Source organism: Anopheles arabiensis, chromosome 2 (genome assembly GCF_016920715.1).
Source record: "Anopheles arabiensis isolate DONGOLA chromosome 2, AaraD3, whole genome shotgun sequence".
In the NCBI taxonomy this organism is placed as follows: Eukaryota; Metazoa; Arthropoda; class Insecta; order Diptera; family Culicidae; genus Anopheles; species Anopheles arabiensis.
The window spans coordinates 37,110,537-37,130,692 of NC_053517.1; the positions used below are offsets into that span (position 1 = coordinate 37,110,537).

The window sequence follows — 20,156 nt, forward strand, 5'->3', positions numbered from 1 at the left end:
CGGTCGGATTCTGGGAAAAATGACGACGAAGAAAACCCATCTCCATCAGGCGGACGCGCTGCATATTTATGACATGCCCCCGAGCCGTCGGATCCGGTGCTGGCGGGGAGAAAAGGCGGCAAAGGGCTCGGAAAAGAAGGAAAGTAAGTCGTAGTGTGTGTGTGTGTGTCTGCGATTACTCAACAATTGGTCAAACAAAACCAATTTCACTTTTTCACAATGGGCCGGAGCCGTTGGGACACGTGCGTGCGTGCGTTTGCCACGGGTGGACATGAAAATTGTCATATTTGCTCAGCAGACGCGGTGTGCTGGTGACACTTTCACGCCGAGGCGGATCCAGACACCGCCTACGGGGGCCTTTTTCTCCTCCGGCCGTTCATGCACCAATCGGTGAGAGATGTTAAAACGTGTCTAATTGCATTTGTACAAACAATGAGGAGCGGCTGAGGCTGCACAGTACAGCGTTTCTTTTTTATTGTGCAGATGGGTTGAAAGTGTGCAAGTCCGTTGCAGTCCGGCATGGCAGGGGATTGGGAAATAAAATATTAAAATGAGTGTGTGCAATTTTCATCTCATTTTATTGCGCTGTTTAGGGAAGTGAATGAACAGCACAGGTGACTATTGGTGACTGTTGTTGCTTTCTATCTTTATGGGGATGGACCATCAAATCGTGAGGCTATTGAGTTTTTTGTTTTCTATTTTACCGATGGAAAGGATGGGGAGCTTTTTCTCTTTTAAGTTACATAGTATTAGGTAAATAGAAATAAACCAGTTATTTTTGTTTCTAGGGACTTGTTCTAGGTTCAAACTAACCTCTTATAAGTGGCATTTGCCATACTATAACGCGACGTTTGATTAATATTTACTAAATTAAGGATTTAATGTTCGAAATACAAGTTAGTTTATATTGACATTTGGGCCTATCACGTTATAAGCTATGAGCTGCATTCAATCCGCTAGACATGAGGTTGCCGAGCACTGGATTATTAGCTGTGTTACTCGTGTTGACATTCTTTACGACGTGCTCCAGTCGCAACACCTCTTAGTTCTGATCTTTAGCGGCTCACGTGTTTTTAGCAAGAAAACGTTTTGCAGAGAAACAGATGTGGATCATCTTTGTGCTAAATTATTCCTATCCTACCTTCTTCATCCCATTCGCTTACTTACTCGCGGCAAAACATAATGGCCGTAGTTGTCATGGATTAAGATGAACAATAGTTCCATCGTCAACAATTAGCTTCTGTTGCTATAATCATTTTCATCAGCTGCTCATTAATCATGCTGTAAGTAGTATTCTCTCTTCCCTATAAAATTAAGACAAAATTTGCTATGCAGAGAATACTAAATATGTATGAATGTCTGGGTAATGTTCCAGTGCCATCAGCAGCAACGGTAAAGAGTCGGTTTGAAATATGATCCACACTGGGACCAGAAACGGGACACACAATGGCTGTCAAAAAATGTAAATGGCGCGGGTGGTGAGAAATCTTTCGGATCAACCCACTCTACCCCGGCTGCCGCACGAGGTTTTGGTGCGTGTAGCTCTAGGAAATTATTCAGCAGCACAATCCGGTCCTTGTAGTGCGGCAGACGGGTTGTGTTTGTGTGGTAGAGAGCGGTTCGCCAGCGCTGTAGATAGCGGACGACTTACTCATCAGCTGGTGAAAGTGAAATTCTAATGAAGCATTCCGTCTCATCCCCCCAAATAAATGGTTGTGGTGGGGTTTTCCGTCGACGACGACGACCATCGACCAAAATTTAACCCCACCCTTCACCACCGCTTCGTCACGTCCCTTAGTCAGGGGGATGGAATTCATGTCAACGAAATATACATTTTGAAACTTGAATCAATGCGACCGAACCAAATCGAACGCCGATCCGTAGGGGAATCGAAGCAAAGTTATACTTCCACATACACACACACACGCGCTTGCACGAGCAAACGTGAAATAGTAAGCACAATGCGGAACAGAGAAATGTAAAATAAAGCACACAGCCGAACGAACGGTGCGCCACCGAAGTGGGCCAAATTACACGTCATAGAAAGCGACGACGATCCTGTCCCCCGAACAGGGTGACAGGTTGGGTAAGCTGAGCGGGAAGGATGGGACCCAGTAGCCCGGATACGACCACACAAAACTGACCCTGAACGCGAAGGCGGCTTCCGCGACTACTGGCAACCCTTTCTTGTGTGTGTTCGTTTCCTCCGCCGATCACGAAACAGGATCAAGGAGGAATCGCGGCAAACCGATGTGTCAGTGCACTTTCACTAAACGCTCCACGATTCGCCACGATGAATTCCTTCGACCGTTTTGCTGTCCCAGTGCCCACAGTGAGCCCACTTGCATCCCTTCTCATGTGCTCGCCATCCATCCCCACCCTGGAAACGGGTATTTTGTGCCTGTTTTTGCAGCGTCTTGCACGCGGTAGGCGATCGTGCTGACGGCTGCGCGGCCGTACAGGAAGCGCTCGCGATCCCCGGGACTCAGCATGCAACGGAAGCAGCAATGGTGCCCGGCCGCCACCAGATTACCTAACTCGGTTGATCGATTTTGTAATCCCGCCAATGACGCCACAGCTTCGCGTCATGGTGCAGCAGGTAGGTGAATGTGTCCGGCGCGAAATGCGGGCAGCAGTCGCGCGGGCATTCTTTCGATGCGTGCACAAGATGCCGTTCTCGAGTACGAATTCCTCTGCAGGCGTGTGTTTCAAGCGGTTTGGATCGTTTCGGCTGGCGCTCGAGCTGATGAGCAGGCTGAGTAGGCAGGACAAAAAGACGACGCCACGACGAAACCGCGCTCAGGAATGTCGATTGTTTGCCGGAGGAGAAAGTTTATGGCCATAAGCATGGTCGGGGCGGATCCCGACCAGGAATGGGACCGTCAGCATCATCAGCATCGACAGCACGCTGTCGTGTTTCATCTGCAATCTTTACGCACTGTTCGCACTCGGAGGAAGGCAGCCGATACGGTGGGAGGAACGCAGTAACTACACAACGGAAACAGAAAGACGAGAAGAAACAGCTTTTGGGAGGACACTGCCGGAGCCGCAAAACATGATGTCGGAGCCTTATTTCGGTACTTTTCCGTGGATGGTAAGGGCACCGTTTCGTTCCTCTGCACCGTGTCTAATCTGGTAAAGGTGTCCCGCAAGAAATAGGCCACCCAAATAGGGTTGCTGTGGTACCGCGAGATCATCTTCGTTCGGTGGTGCGCGCATACAATTATCATCTTGTCGCGTTCCGCGTGAACACCACTCGAGATTGGTGATCGGCGAAGATAGGACGAGCGGCGAAATGGCAATCGGCGGAATGGAGGTGTTTAAGGTGTGTTGAAAATAGATGCAAAATCCTATCTTTCACAGGGGGGATGATGTATGGCGATTAGCATACGAGCGAAGTGGTGGTGTTTCGGGGCAAGTGTTTCAGTGCCGGAAGGAAAGTTTTCTTATTGCGATTTAATAGCAGGTGCGAGAAGATGGTCAGCACTGCCGGTGACGGATGGTTGTCTTTGCCATTTGAATTGAACTTTAATAGGTGCGGCTCGAGTTGTGTGATAAATGGAAATACTTCAATGACATTAGTTAAGTCGTAATTGTAGATTGCAGAATGGCGTTAATTTAGCAAATGTGGGTTAAATGGGTGCTATGTTATACCTATTTAACCTATGTGCTATGATTTTGAATTTGAATGATAAGAATGTAATACATGCTAGCCATAAAAATTATTTTAATTGCTAGAATTAATAATTCTAGACCAGCTATACCAGCAAAGAAGATGTGTTTTAAAGTGTAAGATCAATTATTCAACTGTAAATTCTTGTTTCAGGTGTGTCACAAATTACGGGAATAAATGGCGAATCTATAAAAATCAATCAATACTATTAACGAGCTATAAATATTCTGTTCATGTGATGATATGCAATGCATCATGAAACTCATATTCTGTGGCAATTACCAAAGGATCGGAAATTGAGCTTTGGATCTAAAATGTCAAGAGTATAGTATAGTACATACCATTACTGAAAACGCAAAACAATAACGTCCGTCGTCTAGGACCAACAGGAAACGTGTAAGCAAAAAGGGACGACCTTAACAGGTAAAGATCATGTTCCATGAACTTATAATGCTTAGATTGTAAGATTGTAACATGAGGATAGCTTTACGGCATGAATAAAATATACAGCAAATATCAGCTAACGACGACCGTACCAGTGTGTTCGTTAGTGCTTACTGATATCTCTAAAATATGAAAGGTTTTTTTTGTTGTTGTTTTGTTGAAAGTTATTAATTCTTTGTTCCCTTTTATCAATGCTGTCACAGTCACTTTTGTAACTTTATTTTTTTTTATGATATCATTTTGAATGGACATGTATCAAAAAGCTTTCTGTTCATTATTCATTAGCATTCTGAGCAACGAAAAACAGATGTGTATAGCTCAAAATTAGCTGTTGAAATAAAAGAATTAATTATTTATTAAAAATATCATTTCTTTACCAGCTTTGGAAGAAGTAAAGCGAAATGAAAACAACATTAACCAGCATAGCACGGTTTCACCTATGATATGTAGCTGCTTCTTCGATCGCCACCAATCCAAAACATAATAACGATCGTGTGCCGCGTTGCTAAGCGCGTGTGAATAAGTAGACCATGCCGGTATCCTCCGAAATATTTGAATAATTGTCACCACGTCGCGTGCTGTCCGAGCGTTCGGGATCGCTTACACCGCTGTGGCGGCGGTCGGGCTGCGAGAAATTGTTGAAATTCCTCCGCAAGACGTTTTAATTTTTCCCACTCGATCCCGTTGTTCACCCGTACCACGCACCTCCCGTGGCAGAGTCGTCCACTGACCGCCACGCTACTTTCTCGATCGTTTTCAGGTTCGTTTTCATTAACTGCTCATCCGCGATGCCGGCGGGATTGGAACCCTGTCATCCCGCGCATCGAACAGGGGTCAATCAGGGAACGAGCGAAGCAGCAACCATTGCACCATGCGCGCCTTTTTCGCGCAGACCGTCCAAACCGCGCGCTGACCCCAGGATGCATCGTACGCCCCTTTAATGTGGCCAGCATTCCGCGATGCATCTCGGGTCGGGTCAGGATGCAGGAGAAATTTGATTTATGTTCGTGAGCGAGCCCAACCGAACGGCACGGGCACGGGACGTGCGGCGAAATTAAACTCGATTGTTGCACCAGGGGTTCGTCGCTGTGTTCCTCCCCTTTGCGTTCAAGTCTTTTGTTTGCGGCGGTAGTGGTAAGAATTCGGGGTGACTTGTTTGATGCGCGGTTTTTTTTTATCTTCGTTTGTGTGGGATAGCTAGGTGTAAGCGCGCGAAAGGTGACAGAAAAGTGCATGGCAGTCTTAAAAAACGACCCAGTGTGTGTGTGTGTGTGTGTGTGTGTGTGTGTGTGTGTGTGTGTGTGTGTGTGTGTGTGTGTGTGTGTGTGTGTGTGTGCATATGCATTTCCTGCCAATTCCCGGTCGGCAGGCTTGTGACCGATGGATTGATGATGGAGGGGTTTTTGCTTTCGCCGCCGTTTATTGTCTGTCGCCCTGTTGCGTTCGGAGCCCTTTTTGGTCGTTACGTTTTTCTTCTTCTTCTTCGTTTTATGCTTCATTCTGTTAAAGGTTCCGATGAATGGCCCAATGGGTTGGGCCTGACAGGTTCGGAGGTGCCGGTAAATTGCAGTCGTTAATCAGTCGACCTTACCGCGGTGCGGTGGTAGATTGAATTGGCGATCGCCGGAGCCGGAAGAGGCCCGCCGCCGTGATGCGGTGCCGGATGCGGTGCACTTTTGTGTGTAGGGTATGCGATATTTCTCCTTTGCGAAGCGAATTTCGGTTTGCTTTCAACTTGTTTCATCAATTATGCAAAATATCGATACGTTTGCTTCTCTTTCAGGCTGGGCTGACCCGAGTGACGGATGAGTTGCGCGACGAGCGCTGGCTGGGAATACATTGGTTGGATAATGCATACGTACACCCAACCACACAAGTGCGGACAAAGAAAGCGCTCATAAATATGAGCAACGTTATCATTAGATGTGAAAAGTGTCAAATAAATTAAATAACGCTCCTAGGTCACCGAGTTTGTGCAGAATATTGCATAGATTTCGTTCCGATTACTGTACTTTCCGCACAGGCAAGGAGAAACGCACGCCCGGCACTGATTTATGGGTGTTTAATTTGCTCATTGCGCATGAAAGGTTGGGAAATTTATTTCCGCACGAAAGTGCACCCGATCGATGGGACAGGCAGCTGGAAGAGAAAGACCGATAATGATATGTATCTTAAATGTCGATTTGATAAGGCAAACATTTACATTGCTCTTGTTGCGTTCTCTCTCTCTTTGTCTCGCACTTTTACGCGTGTTGGGCTGGATAAAGAACATTTTTATGAATTGTGAAGCAACAGTTTAGGCATAAAAGAGACCCAATGCTCGTTCCCTTTAGACCAGATTGTGGTTAAGAGAGTGATTACGTGTATAATAATTTTTTCTGCAATTTATTTATTTTTTGCATGGTTTTAATTATTTTGCATGAATTTTTGTTTTTAAATACATTTCTTTATGTATCATAAGATTCTTTGACTTTGATTGAAATGAGAATTTCAGTTCCTCTTACGATAAAATAACTCATAATTGTCTAAATATGCAATTTTCTGACTATTTACAAAAGTGCGTTGAAGACTAGCTAATACAAACCAATTTAATCAGAATGGAAATGTTCACGATTTATAAATGGTGTTATGATGTTCGAATGAAGGAATGAGTTATACAATACAACACAAAATAAAGTTAATTCAACTACAAGATGTGACGATTCATATTAAAACCTTTTAGTCTGAGCACGACGAGCTGTTATTAAAAGCATCGTTCGATTCTTCCTTTTGATTAGCAAGTAAACATTGCACTTTATGCTTGGCCAAACTGCAACGATGGTATAAAAATAGATTAAAAAAAACAACACACAAGCTCACTATCGATCGAGGTAAACAAAACGGCCCAAATGGTCCCATCATGGCATTACCCACGTCGCTTACCATTGACTTGAATAGCCGGCAAAGGCAGCGATTGCAGTTCGGTACGATCTATCGGCCGTTGTAGTTATTTACCTCTTCATTAACATCGAGTGAGAGTGTACTAATATTGAAAATGTTCCAGCTCACTTTCCATCTCATCCCGTGCCCGTCCCTCTGCCTCGACGTGCGAGCAATAGGAGGAACTACGAAACGAAAGTGAGCGTACTGAGATTTCCCAAAGCCCCACCAAACCGATCCAACGGATCCAGTGGACAATGTGACCCGGGGTCCCGTCTCGCACACAATCCCGGTATTGAAGATGAACCTTATTATACTTATACTGTACAGCGCTTGGGGCAGGCAAAAACGATGGCTCAAGTGTCGCCATTCGGCGTGGCTTAGCTTTCTTTTCCACGGGTGCGAGGAACGATCGTCTCACTTGATCGGAGTACTAGGATTGGGGGCCAATTTGTGTTGCCTGCATCGGCGACTTAGGTGGGGCCGGTAATTGAATCAATTTATGCTCTGGTTGGTGGGGAAGATGAGCCGTGCGTAATGTTTCCTGTTTGGCAAACCGTGCCAGATGTGAATATGGACGGGTGGGGCAGCACGAAAAAAAAAACGAAGAACCGAACCATACAATCTATTCAACTCGCAATCGGGAACGTTTGAAGCACGAAATGGGAATGCCGACCAGAGAAAGAAAAAAGAAACATGCTACAATCGAACGAACGCTCCTGGCATACTCCCCTACGAAGGCGCCGTGTGTCTGGCCGGAGCACAACATCGAAGTGATTTGATTGGAAATGAAAATAAACACTAAACACAACGATTGTGTCCCTCTCAGGCTGGGTTGGGTCACCGGCCAGCCTTCGTGCACCCGTCCGGCGCGGAGGGTCAATGACGACGGTCAAGCTCAGCCCATCTCTCCAGATGCCATTGACCTCGATATCGTGCTCATCAGGATTAGAAAGAGCAGCGTCCGCTTGTCGGCGCTCCCTAACAGTCGTCGTCGTTCGGCGATGATGATCGGGAAGCGTTGTGATATTATTCGTGGCAAGTGAGAAAGGGGAATGTCGATAGAAATCGGGATTTTACGATAGGGTTAAGTAGGGGGCCGTGCATCCCATGGAATCGTTTTCGATTTTTTGATCCTCCGCCAGATCATTCTGACAGGGTTGTTGCGGGATGAGAAAGTTTAGATCTCTGGCTCCCGATGTCTAGCTCCCCTCCCTAAACGCAGACCTTGAGCACGTACAAGAAACACCAGTGAGGTAAAAAATACTCTCTCACACACATACACACATACATACACACACATACACACACACACCCAACTACACTAATACGCATTGGAGGTGAATAATTACCGGGTGTAGAAGTTCACGAGGCTTATCGGCTCAGTGTCGTGCGCAGCATCCGAGAACGGCGGCAATTTTCCACGCTTTCCTCCACCTTTAAATACCCTTCGGATGCCGCCGCTTCCACTCTTCCTCGTACCGGGCCCAGGCCAGGATGCTCCAGAATGTAGAAGAAAGTGATATTTTACGGAGCGTTTTCGTGCAATGACCTCGAACTGATCGGAGCATTCTGATAAAGTGACTTTGATGCGACCGCAGACGGCGAACTTTCGAGGCGGGCAACCAGAAGCAAGCACCAACAACAAGCTGGTGCTTCGTTCCAGCCGTTGTGAAAATCGAGAGTGAAAACTTCTCGCCCATTGCGGAAACACTTAGCACCGGGTTAAAGCATCGACAGGGGTAAAATGGTTTTCTTGCGTACCGTGATGGTGGTGGTGGTCTTTGAATGAAGCGCACTGATTGCAGGAGCTTTGTCGAGCTGAGTGGTGTAAGATGAATTAACAAGTGCTGCCCGAACGCAAGGTGGACGTCGAGCGATCCGAAAATCAAGATTAAGCAATAAACGTAAATAAATCGACGAGCTCCGTCCGGCTCATATCGCACCGGATCCGGCGCGATGGGAAGCCTTTACCGGTGGCACGCACGCCAAAACTTTCTAATTGCACTTGCAAGTGTTAATTCAACGATTTCCCCTCGCTACCAGCCTCGTCCGCGATCGACACAGTAAGCGTTGTGGTGGTCAGGCAGCGATTAGATGGTAGCCGCTGATAGCAACACTTGCCCGTACTCCACCCACCCTTCCTTCCCGGGCCTTACCCATCGGTCTGTCTATCGTGGCCCAGGGCAGCTCCCCGGAACGGGAGCACGGACGTGCAGGCGCTTTCTGGTGCGATTGGGCAGTTTTCTCACGTCGTTCGCTCTAGTTCCGGCCTCAACAGCCTCTTCCCCCTACCCTCTCCTCATTGCCACCTTTCCTCGACTAGAGCAGCGGAAATGTGATCGTGTGTGTGCGAGCCTGTGTGTATTGTAGCTTTGCCACCCTCTCCCTGGTCCTTCGTTTTCACCGACCTGGGCAGCTGTGTGATGTGATAGTTGCGAAAGGCTTTTTGTATTCCGCTTCGTTTCGGAGTCCATTAGCAACTGTTAGGTAATGGAGCGTACGCATTACACGGCCACCGCCCGAAGACGATTGGGTTCGGTTCCGCTCGATACTATGGCGGTCACCGGTAGGCAAATCGATCCGCCTTTTGCGCGTTTATCTGGTGATAAAGCAGCCGATGGTAATGTAGCCTTTGTTACGAATGGTTCCGGGTTACCCGCAGCGAGTGGTGTAACATTCGCCGAAGAAAGGGCGGACGACATTTAGAACAAATCAGTGAAATCGGGGACTAACGCAGGGCCTAAGCGTTACGGTTTTATATGGGGTAGCCAGTTGCTCATCCAACAGCATGTGTGATGAAAAAAACCCAATTGCTTTTCAATAAGCGTAACAATTTTCAGTGAAACTGCTCAGTCAACATCAGCCCTTGCAAGCCAACGGCCAGCGGGCACAATTCGCTACCAAATCGTGCGGCACCGGCCGCAACTCATGAATGAAAGCGTCCGAAACGTGCTGGACGAAGTCAAATAAATAAACGATGACGCCGAACAACAGCACTTGATCTGCAGCACTTTCTCTCATCTCCGGCTTGACTCATCTGCCCGGGCGGACAGGGCAAGGCAGTTGTAAAGATTTGAAATGGTTGAAGATTAAACTGCGATTATTGGGAATTGCTATGGGAAGTGGCGAGAGAGTGCTGCTAAATTGGATAAACGATATTGGGATGAAGTGGGACTGGACGGGCTCGTTGAGGCCGGACCGCAATGAGATGACGATGGGAACTACGTAGTTATAGCTTAATTTGTATTTTTGTGCAATTTAGCAACGGTAGCTACTTTCGGTTTGACTTTTATTATCCAATGTCATTATCGGTATGATATTATGTTATTTTATCATTTAAAGATTAAGGATCGTTTTACGGCGCAACGGGAAGAACAGCTCGAAATGTAAAGTAAAAAAAATATGAACAAAGTTTCAAATAAAAGTAGTTGATGAAAGAGAAAAATAAAACATAGTGCCATACCGAGTCGTTGCCTGGCTAGATTGTAGTGTTAATGCCTCGCCCTTTTATCCGAGACATTGTTGTGATGCTGCTGCCAGAGAAATTTCAACAATCATTAACGTTTTAAAAACACGATATAATGGTATTCATTTATCTTCACGCACTTACTCTTCGTGTCGCTTTGTGGCATTCTTTGATGACAAAATCATCCGACGATCAGGAGGAGAAAACGATCGATACCGCAAGAGGCAAATATCTCACGAATGAGACGCACATGCAAACATACCGGTGATACCGGTATGTAGCGCGTAACCCTTTTGGCGTCCCGCACGACCCAGATACGTTCGTCAAATTCCTCCGACGGTCGTACACATTCCATCAAAACGCATCATCATCAGCTCCAATCGGTCGAAGCAATCGGCTCGGTTCTATTGGCTCTTCGCTCTTGGCAGGAGGTTTTTATTTTATTTTTTTTATTTTGCACACATTATGAAGAGCCACAGTATCCCATCCGCACACAACGGTGCGTTTGAATTTGTCAAACAATAAGTCTGGCCTGGCCAGGGCGTTGGCTGAAAGGGCAAAGCTTTCTCCTTGGATGAGTTGTCAACACAAGCGACGAACCCTTGTTGGCGGTGCGGCATATTCCGGGTTCGTCGCCTATTTTTCTCACCCATCTTTGGCCCGCGCCGAAATGTGAAGCGTGCGAGACACTGCGGCAGGCGTGAGTGTGGCTAGAGCGTGGGATACATTTTCGTTTCTGTATCGAGCAGCGACCATTGGCATGACAAAGGGGAGTGTACACATACACCAAAATTTGAAAACCAAATGTTACATTCGGATTGGAGAATGGCAATATGGCAGCACGGTGCCGCTGGAAGACGTTGCCTGGTGGCTTTTCCCGAGGGCCTCGTGAGAGGTGCTTTTGTTTTCCCATTTCCGCTGTAGTTGTCCATCGGTGGTAACAACCTGCTTGTCATCCCTGGATGGCCGTTGGCAAGTGCTCTTCCCTTTCTAGTTTCTGGACACTTGCACTGTCAAAATGGCTTCGGGTTAATTGAAATTTTCAGTTTGGTCTATACCTTTTGGCAAAGACGCTTCGTGTAAATATTTTTCTTTGTCACACTTAATTTTAACGAATGAAAACACTCACACTTACACGCAGTGGGATAAAATAGGTACAATCGTACTGCGGTGAATTAACAAGAAAAGTGAAAACAGTGCGTGTCCTCAAAATTGCTCGGGGCGGTCCGTGGAGCTCTTCCCGGCCCTTCGGCGTTGTCCTGTGGGATCAATAATTTTGTTCAGCCGAAAAAATGTGATCCTCCATCTCGTTTCTTCGCCGTTCCGGCTCGATCGGTAAAGCGGCACATTGCGTCATTTATTTCCACCGTGCGCGGAGTGATTCAGAGAAATGTGTGACCACACATCTTCTTGGGAGGGATTTTACCGGCCCCGGCAAGGATGTCCACGAAAGGGTAGGCGTCGGGGGATGTGCTGGGTATGTGGCGCGGTGGCCGGATCTCACACTTGTCCTATGTTCGCTCAAGGGAAAGTGGTAGATTAGGTCACCGGAAAGGCTGGGAAAGGCTGGGCCCAAATTGCAACACTTGCGCGCCGCAAACCACCCGGAGGCGATTATGATGACTCGAGATGTTTGCTTGTGTGCTTGTGTCGAGACGTTTGTGTCAAGGAGAAAGAAAGTGTCAGATTGTCACGTTTCTTGTTTTCCTTTCGTCCAGGCGGTGCTCTTCTTCCAGTCTACCTATACGCCCTCCTGCCGAATCTGGCTGTATCGATGTGTTGTCGATGTTCTCTTTCTCTCTTTCTCTCGACATTTAGTGCTTTATTGCCTTTTTCCTTGCGTTTCGTTCCAGCCGGGAGGCTGTGTCGAAATTCCATGCTAGCTAAAATTCGTGTTAAGCATTTTATATTGCGATAAAGGATTTGAAATTTAAGTGAATATCATTTAATTTCATCCGTTCAAGAATGTCCAAGCGAAAATGCAAGTTAAAAAAAATGAAGCATATAAAAATAGTTATTGATTTGATGTCTTTGTACCTTGATTGTACTTTTTTAATCAAAATTTGCTATGTTGTTCGTATTTTTTGCTTTTTCATCTAAATGCTTAATGATGTAGTTATTGCTGCCACACTTTATGTGTCTTTCTTTTTCATACACCTATTTTATTTGCTAGTGAAATCTGTTTGGCTTATTTCATTTAATATTATTATGAATTGTTTCATTTTTCTCTCCATTTATATATTTGTTTGTTAAGGTATTATTTGTATCGAAATTCATTATCAATGATGTATTACTGTAATAAACATATTGTTGCTTTTTATTTAAAGTTTACCTATTATAAGCTTAGCAGATAACAATGACAACGCCCCGATGGCAAAACCCTCGAGCCGGATTGTTGTAATCATAGCTCCACGCCAAAGCTCTCTTCTCTTTCCACCCCGATCGTACGCTCGCGATCGACTACAATAGTGTGTCCCGCACCTGATCTCCAAGTAAGGGTATCATCCCCGTTCGGAGGCTTCACTCTCTCTCACTTGTACTTTCTCCGCACAGTGCCACCGCAGATAGCGCTCTTTCTTTGGCCTCCCCAGGCGCACGATCGTGCCTTTGTTGAGCATCATCTCCAAACCGCGAGCCGGATCGCCTGCTCGTTCAGATCCATTCGTGCACGCTCTGTCTCTCTCTCTGCATCTCTATCGCGGGCATGGCACGATCGGGCATGGTTGGTCGATTCGCGGCCAGGCCCTGGTTCGTGTGCATCCCCCCATCCCCAAATCGGGCGCGCTCTCTTTCCAGCGCATGCTCGCTCGTGGCAGGCATCCCCCATTTCGGATGGAAAAATTATTTAACATAATATCTCGGTATTACAATTTATCATCATCTCGTTGTTTGAAGAAGCAATCGGGAGAGCGAACGGGCTGGCTGTGTGTGTGTATGCGTTGGCACAGTCTCTCATCTCTGAGCTTCGCTCTGTCGTGCGTGTGTGTGTTTGTGTGTGCATGTGTGTGAGGGAGTGATGCTCGGAGATTTTACGTTTTGTCGGTCGCTATAAAAAGGGGTTACAGCATTCGAATACCGGCACAATTCATTAACGATCGTTGAAGAAAGACGAGCTCTGGTTTTCTACCAAGCGAAGTGATCGAAGTGACCGTTTCGAACGAGACAGAACCCCCCCGAACGAACCCCACGTGCTAGTGTGCTGGTGTGTGTGTGTGAAAGTGTAGACAAGAGTGAGCAATCGCAAGAACATTTGTGCATCCAAGCAACTGCCGTGCAAAACGCAAAGTGCAAAGCATTAGAATGAAAGTGTTTATCGCAATCGCTGCCCTTCTGGCCGTGGGCATGGCCGCCCCGGCACCAGCCACCGAGCAGACCGGAGGATTCGGCATGATGGCCAAGTACTTTGGATCGTGCCTGGAGAGCGACGAGATGGCTACCTGCTTCGCCGTCAAGGGTATTACCGCCCTGAACCGTGCTGCCCGCGCCGCCAACATTGAGCTGGCTCCTGGTGTCACTTTCACAAGGTGATTTGCATGTTCCTACCTCAACACTGATAGCGGAGCAAGGTTCTTTTAGCGAGTGGAGTTTTTTTGTGGAACGGTGTAAAGTGTATCAAGATGATCTAAGAATAAGCTGTGAAAAGAACGAGTGAAAATGGGTTAGCAGTTAGAATGCAAGCATTTCACAAACGGCGAGAAGATCTATTAATATCTTGGAAGAGTTCGTACGAAGTGTGGCATAAGCCAGACTAGAAATGATGTTAGTAGGTCGACAGTTAACTTGCGCAGGTTCTTTCTGTTCTTGATCCCAAGAAAGCTTGATTTGATGCTCTGCTTAAGAAGGTCTATAGATATTTGGAATGTTGCACAAAATATTGTTGTACTATTACATGCCAGTCTTGAAAAGGATTTAAGCCACCTGACTTTCGTCCCTACTTAGCTATTCCATCGTATAACTTAATTGAACACTCGCCATGAAATGATCCAGAACTCCCTCAAACAAAAGAGATCTACAATCCAAGAAATGCTAAAAGATAATGTCGATCTCAAAGCACCTAGACGATTTCCACAACATTATACAATGTGTAAAATAACTCACAATAACATCTATTGTCATATCCCTCTTCCACGTACATCACAGAGACCCAGCCGTGCCAGTTGAGCGCACCGGAAAGGCCATCTCGGAGAACGAAATCGTGAGCACGCTGCCAGCCGATGCCGACCAGAAGACGGATGCCCTGTTCGATCTGGCCATCGACTCCGCCAAGCGCCTGTTCAGCGCCCGTTCGATCCAGTTCAAGCTGCCCGAGGAGACGACCGAAACGATCGCCCGCTCGCTGGAGGAAGGTAGACTGCTGAAGAAAGGTGCGTACCGTGTCCAGCCGTTCCCCGTACTAACCGATCGCCTTCCTCTTGTTTGCTTCCGTACACCCACTACTACTATACCCTTCAACTCCTCGCCAACTACCATAAACTCTCCCTCCCCCCAATCCTCGCTAACCCGATCTCGTGATGGTTCGTGGTAACATCTCCACGCCATAAAAAAAAAACACAAAAATTGCAACATTCGGGGGGTTTCAACAAAATTTCCATCAATGCACCCGTTCTACTCCGCAGGCAAGAAGCTGAAGAAGGTGCTCGGCCCGCTGGTGCTCGCCCTCGGCGGCAAGCTGTTCGCCCTGCTGCCCCTGTTCCTCGGTGCCGTCGCCCTGCTCGCCGTTAAGGCTCTGCTCGTCTCGAAGGTCGCGTTCGTGATGGCTGCCGTGCTCGCCGCCCAGAAGTTCCTCGGCGGTGGCGGTGGATCGCCCCTGAACCTGCTGTCCAAGGTTGCCGGTGGATCGTCCGGTGCCGTCGTCGGTGGCGGTGCCTCGGCCGGAGCTGGCGGCTGGTCGTCCGGTGCTAGCGCCGGCGGCTGGTCCAACACTGGCGCTGCCTCGGCCCAGTACCCGTACGCTCGCAGCTACGACACCGCCCAGGAGCTCGCCTACAGCGCGCAGGCACCGTCGCAGTAAGGCTGTTAACCCCACTTCCCACACTCCCCGCGGGACAAGATCGCTTCCGGATCCCGAGCCTGTGATCCGTTTGGTCGAGCCTTGTAAAATAGCCGTCGGACTGTGCCGCCGAGCCACGGTTCCGTAATCGATTTCCGTCACTTCGCTTCCAGTCAGTCTGTTTCACACTTTGAACTCTCGATGAACTCGCCTTCGTACGTACTATCTAGTCTACTTCCTTCTTAGTCGTCTTATCCTCATCTGTCATGGACGACATACGGCGTAATCAGCATCATCATCGGCAGCGGCTTGTAACCGACGAAAGCGGAGCAAGCGGGCCGGATGCAAGCATCTTCATTATTTCCACCAGAGCAGCGCCTTGCTCAACACTCTCCACCTACCTGCCTGTAGCACCCGCTAGTCTCCTCGGCCCAAATGTACGCACTCGCGCACACACCACACTCGCCTGCAATCGCGCACGAAATTGAGAGCGGACCCACGCAAACCTCCGCCCGGCCCGGAACCTCGATATCCGGATGTCCGTTTATGTAAATACACCGACCAAAAGTGCCGATCAGGTGGGTCGGGTAGCGCAGCGTACGTTTCGGGGAGGATATCGGCAGTGCGATTGGGTGGGGTCGATATTAGCTTTCTCTTCTTTGCCGGATCCTTCACACCTCACGCTCACGCTTCACCGTACCCTTTTCTCGGCACGGAGGTGCAGCTCGGGGTTGGTACTCCGGCTCGACCGCGACGCATCTGCGTAGCCTCATTCTTCGACGCTTCTATGCCACCATACACCACAACGAAAGCGACGCTCACACATACGCTCATCACAAAGCAAACAAACAAACAATACACACACACATACACAACTGCGCCATTTCGGACCGTGCGCGATCGTTTCTGCGATCGCACGCGGCTCCATTTGTCTTCTAACGTAATAATATTTTTTTGTAGTGTTTAGTAATTTATTATTACCGATACCGCCGTGGGTGTGTGAGAGCGGTGAAACGAGATCAGGTCAGTTGATCAAGGTAGCAATTGAACCGAGCAGGAATGCGTCCAGGGAGGTGTATGTGTGTTTACAGCTGACCGCAAAGTCCCGCGACCGCTCCGAAGACCGAATTGGGTAGTTAATTTATTTTTATTTATGTAATTAAATTATTAAAAAAGCAAAACGCAACCACGCAAAATTCGAACACTGCCAAACTTAAGGGCTCCGAACAAAATCACACACCTAACCCACAATAGAGCAGAACGGGCAAACGAGTTAACCATTAACCTGCTAGTACACAGGGCAACAATAAACGCAGATTAGGTAGGACCACCGCAACAGGGGTTCGTACTACAATGTAATGCACGAAACGGCAGGGAACAGGCACTTTTGTTGTTCCTGCTTCGGTAACCAGCAGGTTTCATACCTACCAACACACAAACATACTCTCATAAGCAGACCGCAATAGACGTTTGTCAGGAATAAACGCAGCAATAAAAATAAAAACGACTTATTAAAAAAAAAACACTTCTACCTTCGTCATCTTTCTTTCTTTGTCTGCAAGGCTTCCGTGCGCGTAACCGTTGAGAAAAAAGGTCATCAAATGCATGGGATGGTGGTTCTTCGCTCGTTGCTAACATTCTTAAAAGAGGTATAATCATTTGAACCCAAACATAATTCGAGCAGCTAATAGTGTACAATCATCTTCCGTCGTTGACGCGCTTTGCATTTATTTATGTGATTTTAAGTGCTTTTGAGTTTGTGCGGAACTAAAAAAAATGGGTTTGTCGCTTGGAAGACACGTCATGAACGTCGTGCGAGTGATGGAAATGATTGACAGCTTTGTTGACTTAACTGTTATTGCACCCGGCTGCCGCTACTTTCGGGGCGGTCTTTTCCGTTAAACGAAAAAGTGGATGGCGCACGGGAAGGACCGAACAGCAGGCAAACGGGTCGCCCAGATGGGAGACGGCAGTTCCGAATTTCTTTTTTAGCACATCGGGTGAAATTGTCACAAATTCGAGCGATAGCACTATCGCGATTGGGGATACGGAGCGATGAGCAGGAATGTAACTAATCGCTTCGTCGGTAGAGAAACGACCTGGCGGTCGGAAAAAAACACGGGTTGATCTGATCTAGTTCGATTGATTGTAGCATTTAAAGGAACGTGTTTTCCAAAATCCTCAAAACCGTTCAACAGTAAAGTAGGTTACTTCAAGCGAGCAGAGCACGGGATGGGTTCATTTACTCGTGATAAAGTGGAAGGGAAGAGTTCCTTTTTTTGTTTTCGGGGGAAAGCAATGACACTCCGTGGTAATCTGGGAAACTGTTTACTATTCCTCTGTTTTTCAAAGAGGGAGCTTCCTCTTTAACAAGAGAGCACACGAGGTCGTAGAAATGTGAGAAACAAATCATCCCTTGCAACGGCTTTGTTGTTTCGGCACGAGCTGGCCGGATCCGCACCGAAAGGGAAAGTCTGCGAAGAAGCGTCCTATTGTTCGATGAGACAGCCGGAACTCGGAATGAAGCGTTTCGCCCGGTAAGGGACCGTGCGTGCCCGTTTCGTCTTTCTTTCTGCGAGCCTTGTCCAAAAATGTGCTGACCGTTGGGAGAGCTTTAAGGTTGCAGGAAAATGGCAATGTGACATTGTTTCCGCAAGCTTTAATTCGTTACTCATGCATGCCTGGGCAGAGGTAGATGTAGGTGAGCAGTGTACTAAAAATGCGATGGAGCTGACGGCTGGCACGAGCGATCGTAGACGAGCGATAATGGAATGTTTTGGAGGGTTACACAGTATCTGTTTGAAGTGGAATTTGATTTATTTTGCAGATTATCTGTTAGTAACACTTTAATTGATCACAAACAAATTCGTCATTAAAATACTTACTACCGCAAGCAACTAATAATCAAATATTTAAATATGGCATATTATTACGAGATAGTTTAAATAATTATAAAGCTAAACTAAAATGAAAAATAAAAACTTTTCAGAAAATAAGATCAAACATTCTGCCAAAGAATTGATATCAAAATGAAGGAAACAATCAATGATAAAATAAAAAAAAAAAATAAAAAAAAAAAAATAATAATAATAATAATAATAATAATAATAATAAAAATAATAATAAAAATAATAATAATAATAATAATAATAATAATAATAATAATAATAATAATAATAATAATAATAATAATAATAATAATAATAATAATAATAAAAATAATAAAAAATAATAACAATAATAACAATAATAATAGCAAACTAGCGCTGAAGACGACTTTCAGTTGTCTTAAACAAGAAAACAAACATATTTTATTAATATTGTAGTATTAGCTCAGTCAGTCAAAAGTAAGCGATTAAATAAATATATTTTTTTACTTTGAAATCAATCATTTGTTTTTGGATGGTTTCAAAATTAAATCCCATATATTTTAAAATTAAATTTACGGAATAACGGAATTTTATATGTAATATGTGGTTTAGGCTAAGGAGCATGAGCAAATCATAAAATTATACCTCAATCAATCAAAAGCTAAGGAGGGAGCGATGCCAATCTCGATAATGATTTCCAAACAATAATGCACCAAACTAGAGTACATCTTCATTTCCGTCGAGCTATTTGCTCAAAAGAGAGCATGAACCTTTTCCCATCTATTTGCCTACTAAGTGCATTCGATCGAGACTGGCCCTCGGGCGGCACATTAGAAACAAGAGCCCCGTCGAACAAAAAAAAAAACAAATAGGATTTTAAAAATATGCCCTCCCCCCATGGTGTGCTGGGCAATTATCTCAATCAGCTCGTTCGACGCACCCGATGCATAACTTTAAATAAACCGAAACACCGAATTTCTCTGCTGCGGCTCTTATTAAAGCCCATCAAAATGTTGTTTAGCATCGAAATGGACACAGCGCCAATTATTAACCAAAAGGTTAGGCACTGTAGCCGAGCCGTGGTTAGTGCTGGAGAAATGGGCACCGGTCAGAGCGGCATGGAATGGCACCTGGAGGGGGCACAATTAGTTCAAATGCGATCCCTCAATGAAGACGCCTCGTCTGGTTAGCGGTTGGAGTAATGTCTTCGGGCATGGATCAATGGAAACGAAAACGAAATCGCCGAGCTTAGAAATTGTGCGGTCAAAAAAAAAAAACACTAAACCACTACCACAGTCGGAAGCGAAACGATGCCACATTCCAGCCGCTCCAAAGCCATTCCAGTTGGATTCTTGTCACGTTCTGGCACACATTCGCATCGTCGATCGGCCGGTTGGTCGGTTATGATTTGCTACCGTTAGTCCACGGGGGTACAGGGTACACAGCTGGCCGTGCTATCTACCTACATGCCCAAAATCGCGCCAACGGTCACAGCGTTGGTCGATGAGGATGAATGTTGCTGGTGGGAGGGGACGAACTTCCAGCGATCACGGCAAGGATCACGCGCGCTGCATACACAATTGGCAAGGGCTCGCTCGGGCTGTAGGATAGTTTTCGCCCCATAAACACATCGGTTAGACACTGGTACAAATGGGCGTACGATTTTTGGTCGGCGGGGGTGACTGTTTTGGAACGAACCGGGAAACCCCTTCCGCTGGAAAAACTGTTCGAGCGTGTGTCCAGGTCTGTGGCGATCGGTACTTCGATTGAATTCGCATAAATAGCATCGTA

General features: G+C 46.5%; 1 protein-coding gene across 2 annotated transcripts; it reads left to right on the forward strand.

Moving 5' to 3' along the window:
• The first annotated feature begins 13,597 nt into the window (after positions 1 to 13,597).
• Positions 13,598 to 17,026, forward strand: LOC120897118. Of its 2 annotated transcripts, none has more exons than XM_040301741.1 (3): positions 13,598 to 14,029; positions 14,646 to 14,869; positions 15,122 to 17,026. In XM_040301741.1, the coding sequence occupies exons 1-3, from the start codon at positions 13,806 to 13,808 to the stop codon at positions 15,514 to 15,516; spliced, it is 843 nt and encodes a 280-aa protein (XP_040157675.1). In that variant the 5' UTR covers positions 13,598 to 13,805; the 3' UTR covers positions 15,517 to 17,026. The 2 variants fall into 2 exon arrangements, with proteins under 2 accessions (XP_040157675.1, XP_040157676.1); XM_040301742.1 differs by having other exon boundaries at positions 14,646 to 14,851.
• Positions 17,027 to 20,156: the final 3,130 nt, after the last annotated feature.

Bases quoted from the DNA above. Each gene is read 5' to 3' on its own strand.
- LOC120897118 (XM_040301741.1), top strand. From the start codon at position 13,806: ATGAAAGTGTTTATCGCAATCGCTGCCCTTCTGGCCGTGGGCATGGCC. The intron at 14,030-14,645 runs GTGATTTGCATG...CGTACATCACAG, and splicing joins CCTGGTGTCACTTTCACAAG to AGACCCAGCCGTGCCAGTTG. The intron at 14,870-15,121 runs GTGCGTACCGTG...TCTACTCCGCAG, and splicing joins AGGTAGACTGCTGAAGAAAG to GCAAGAAGCTGAAGAAGGTG.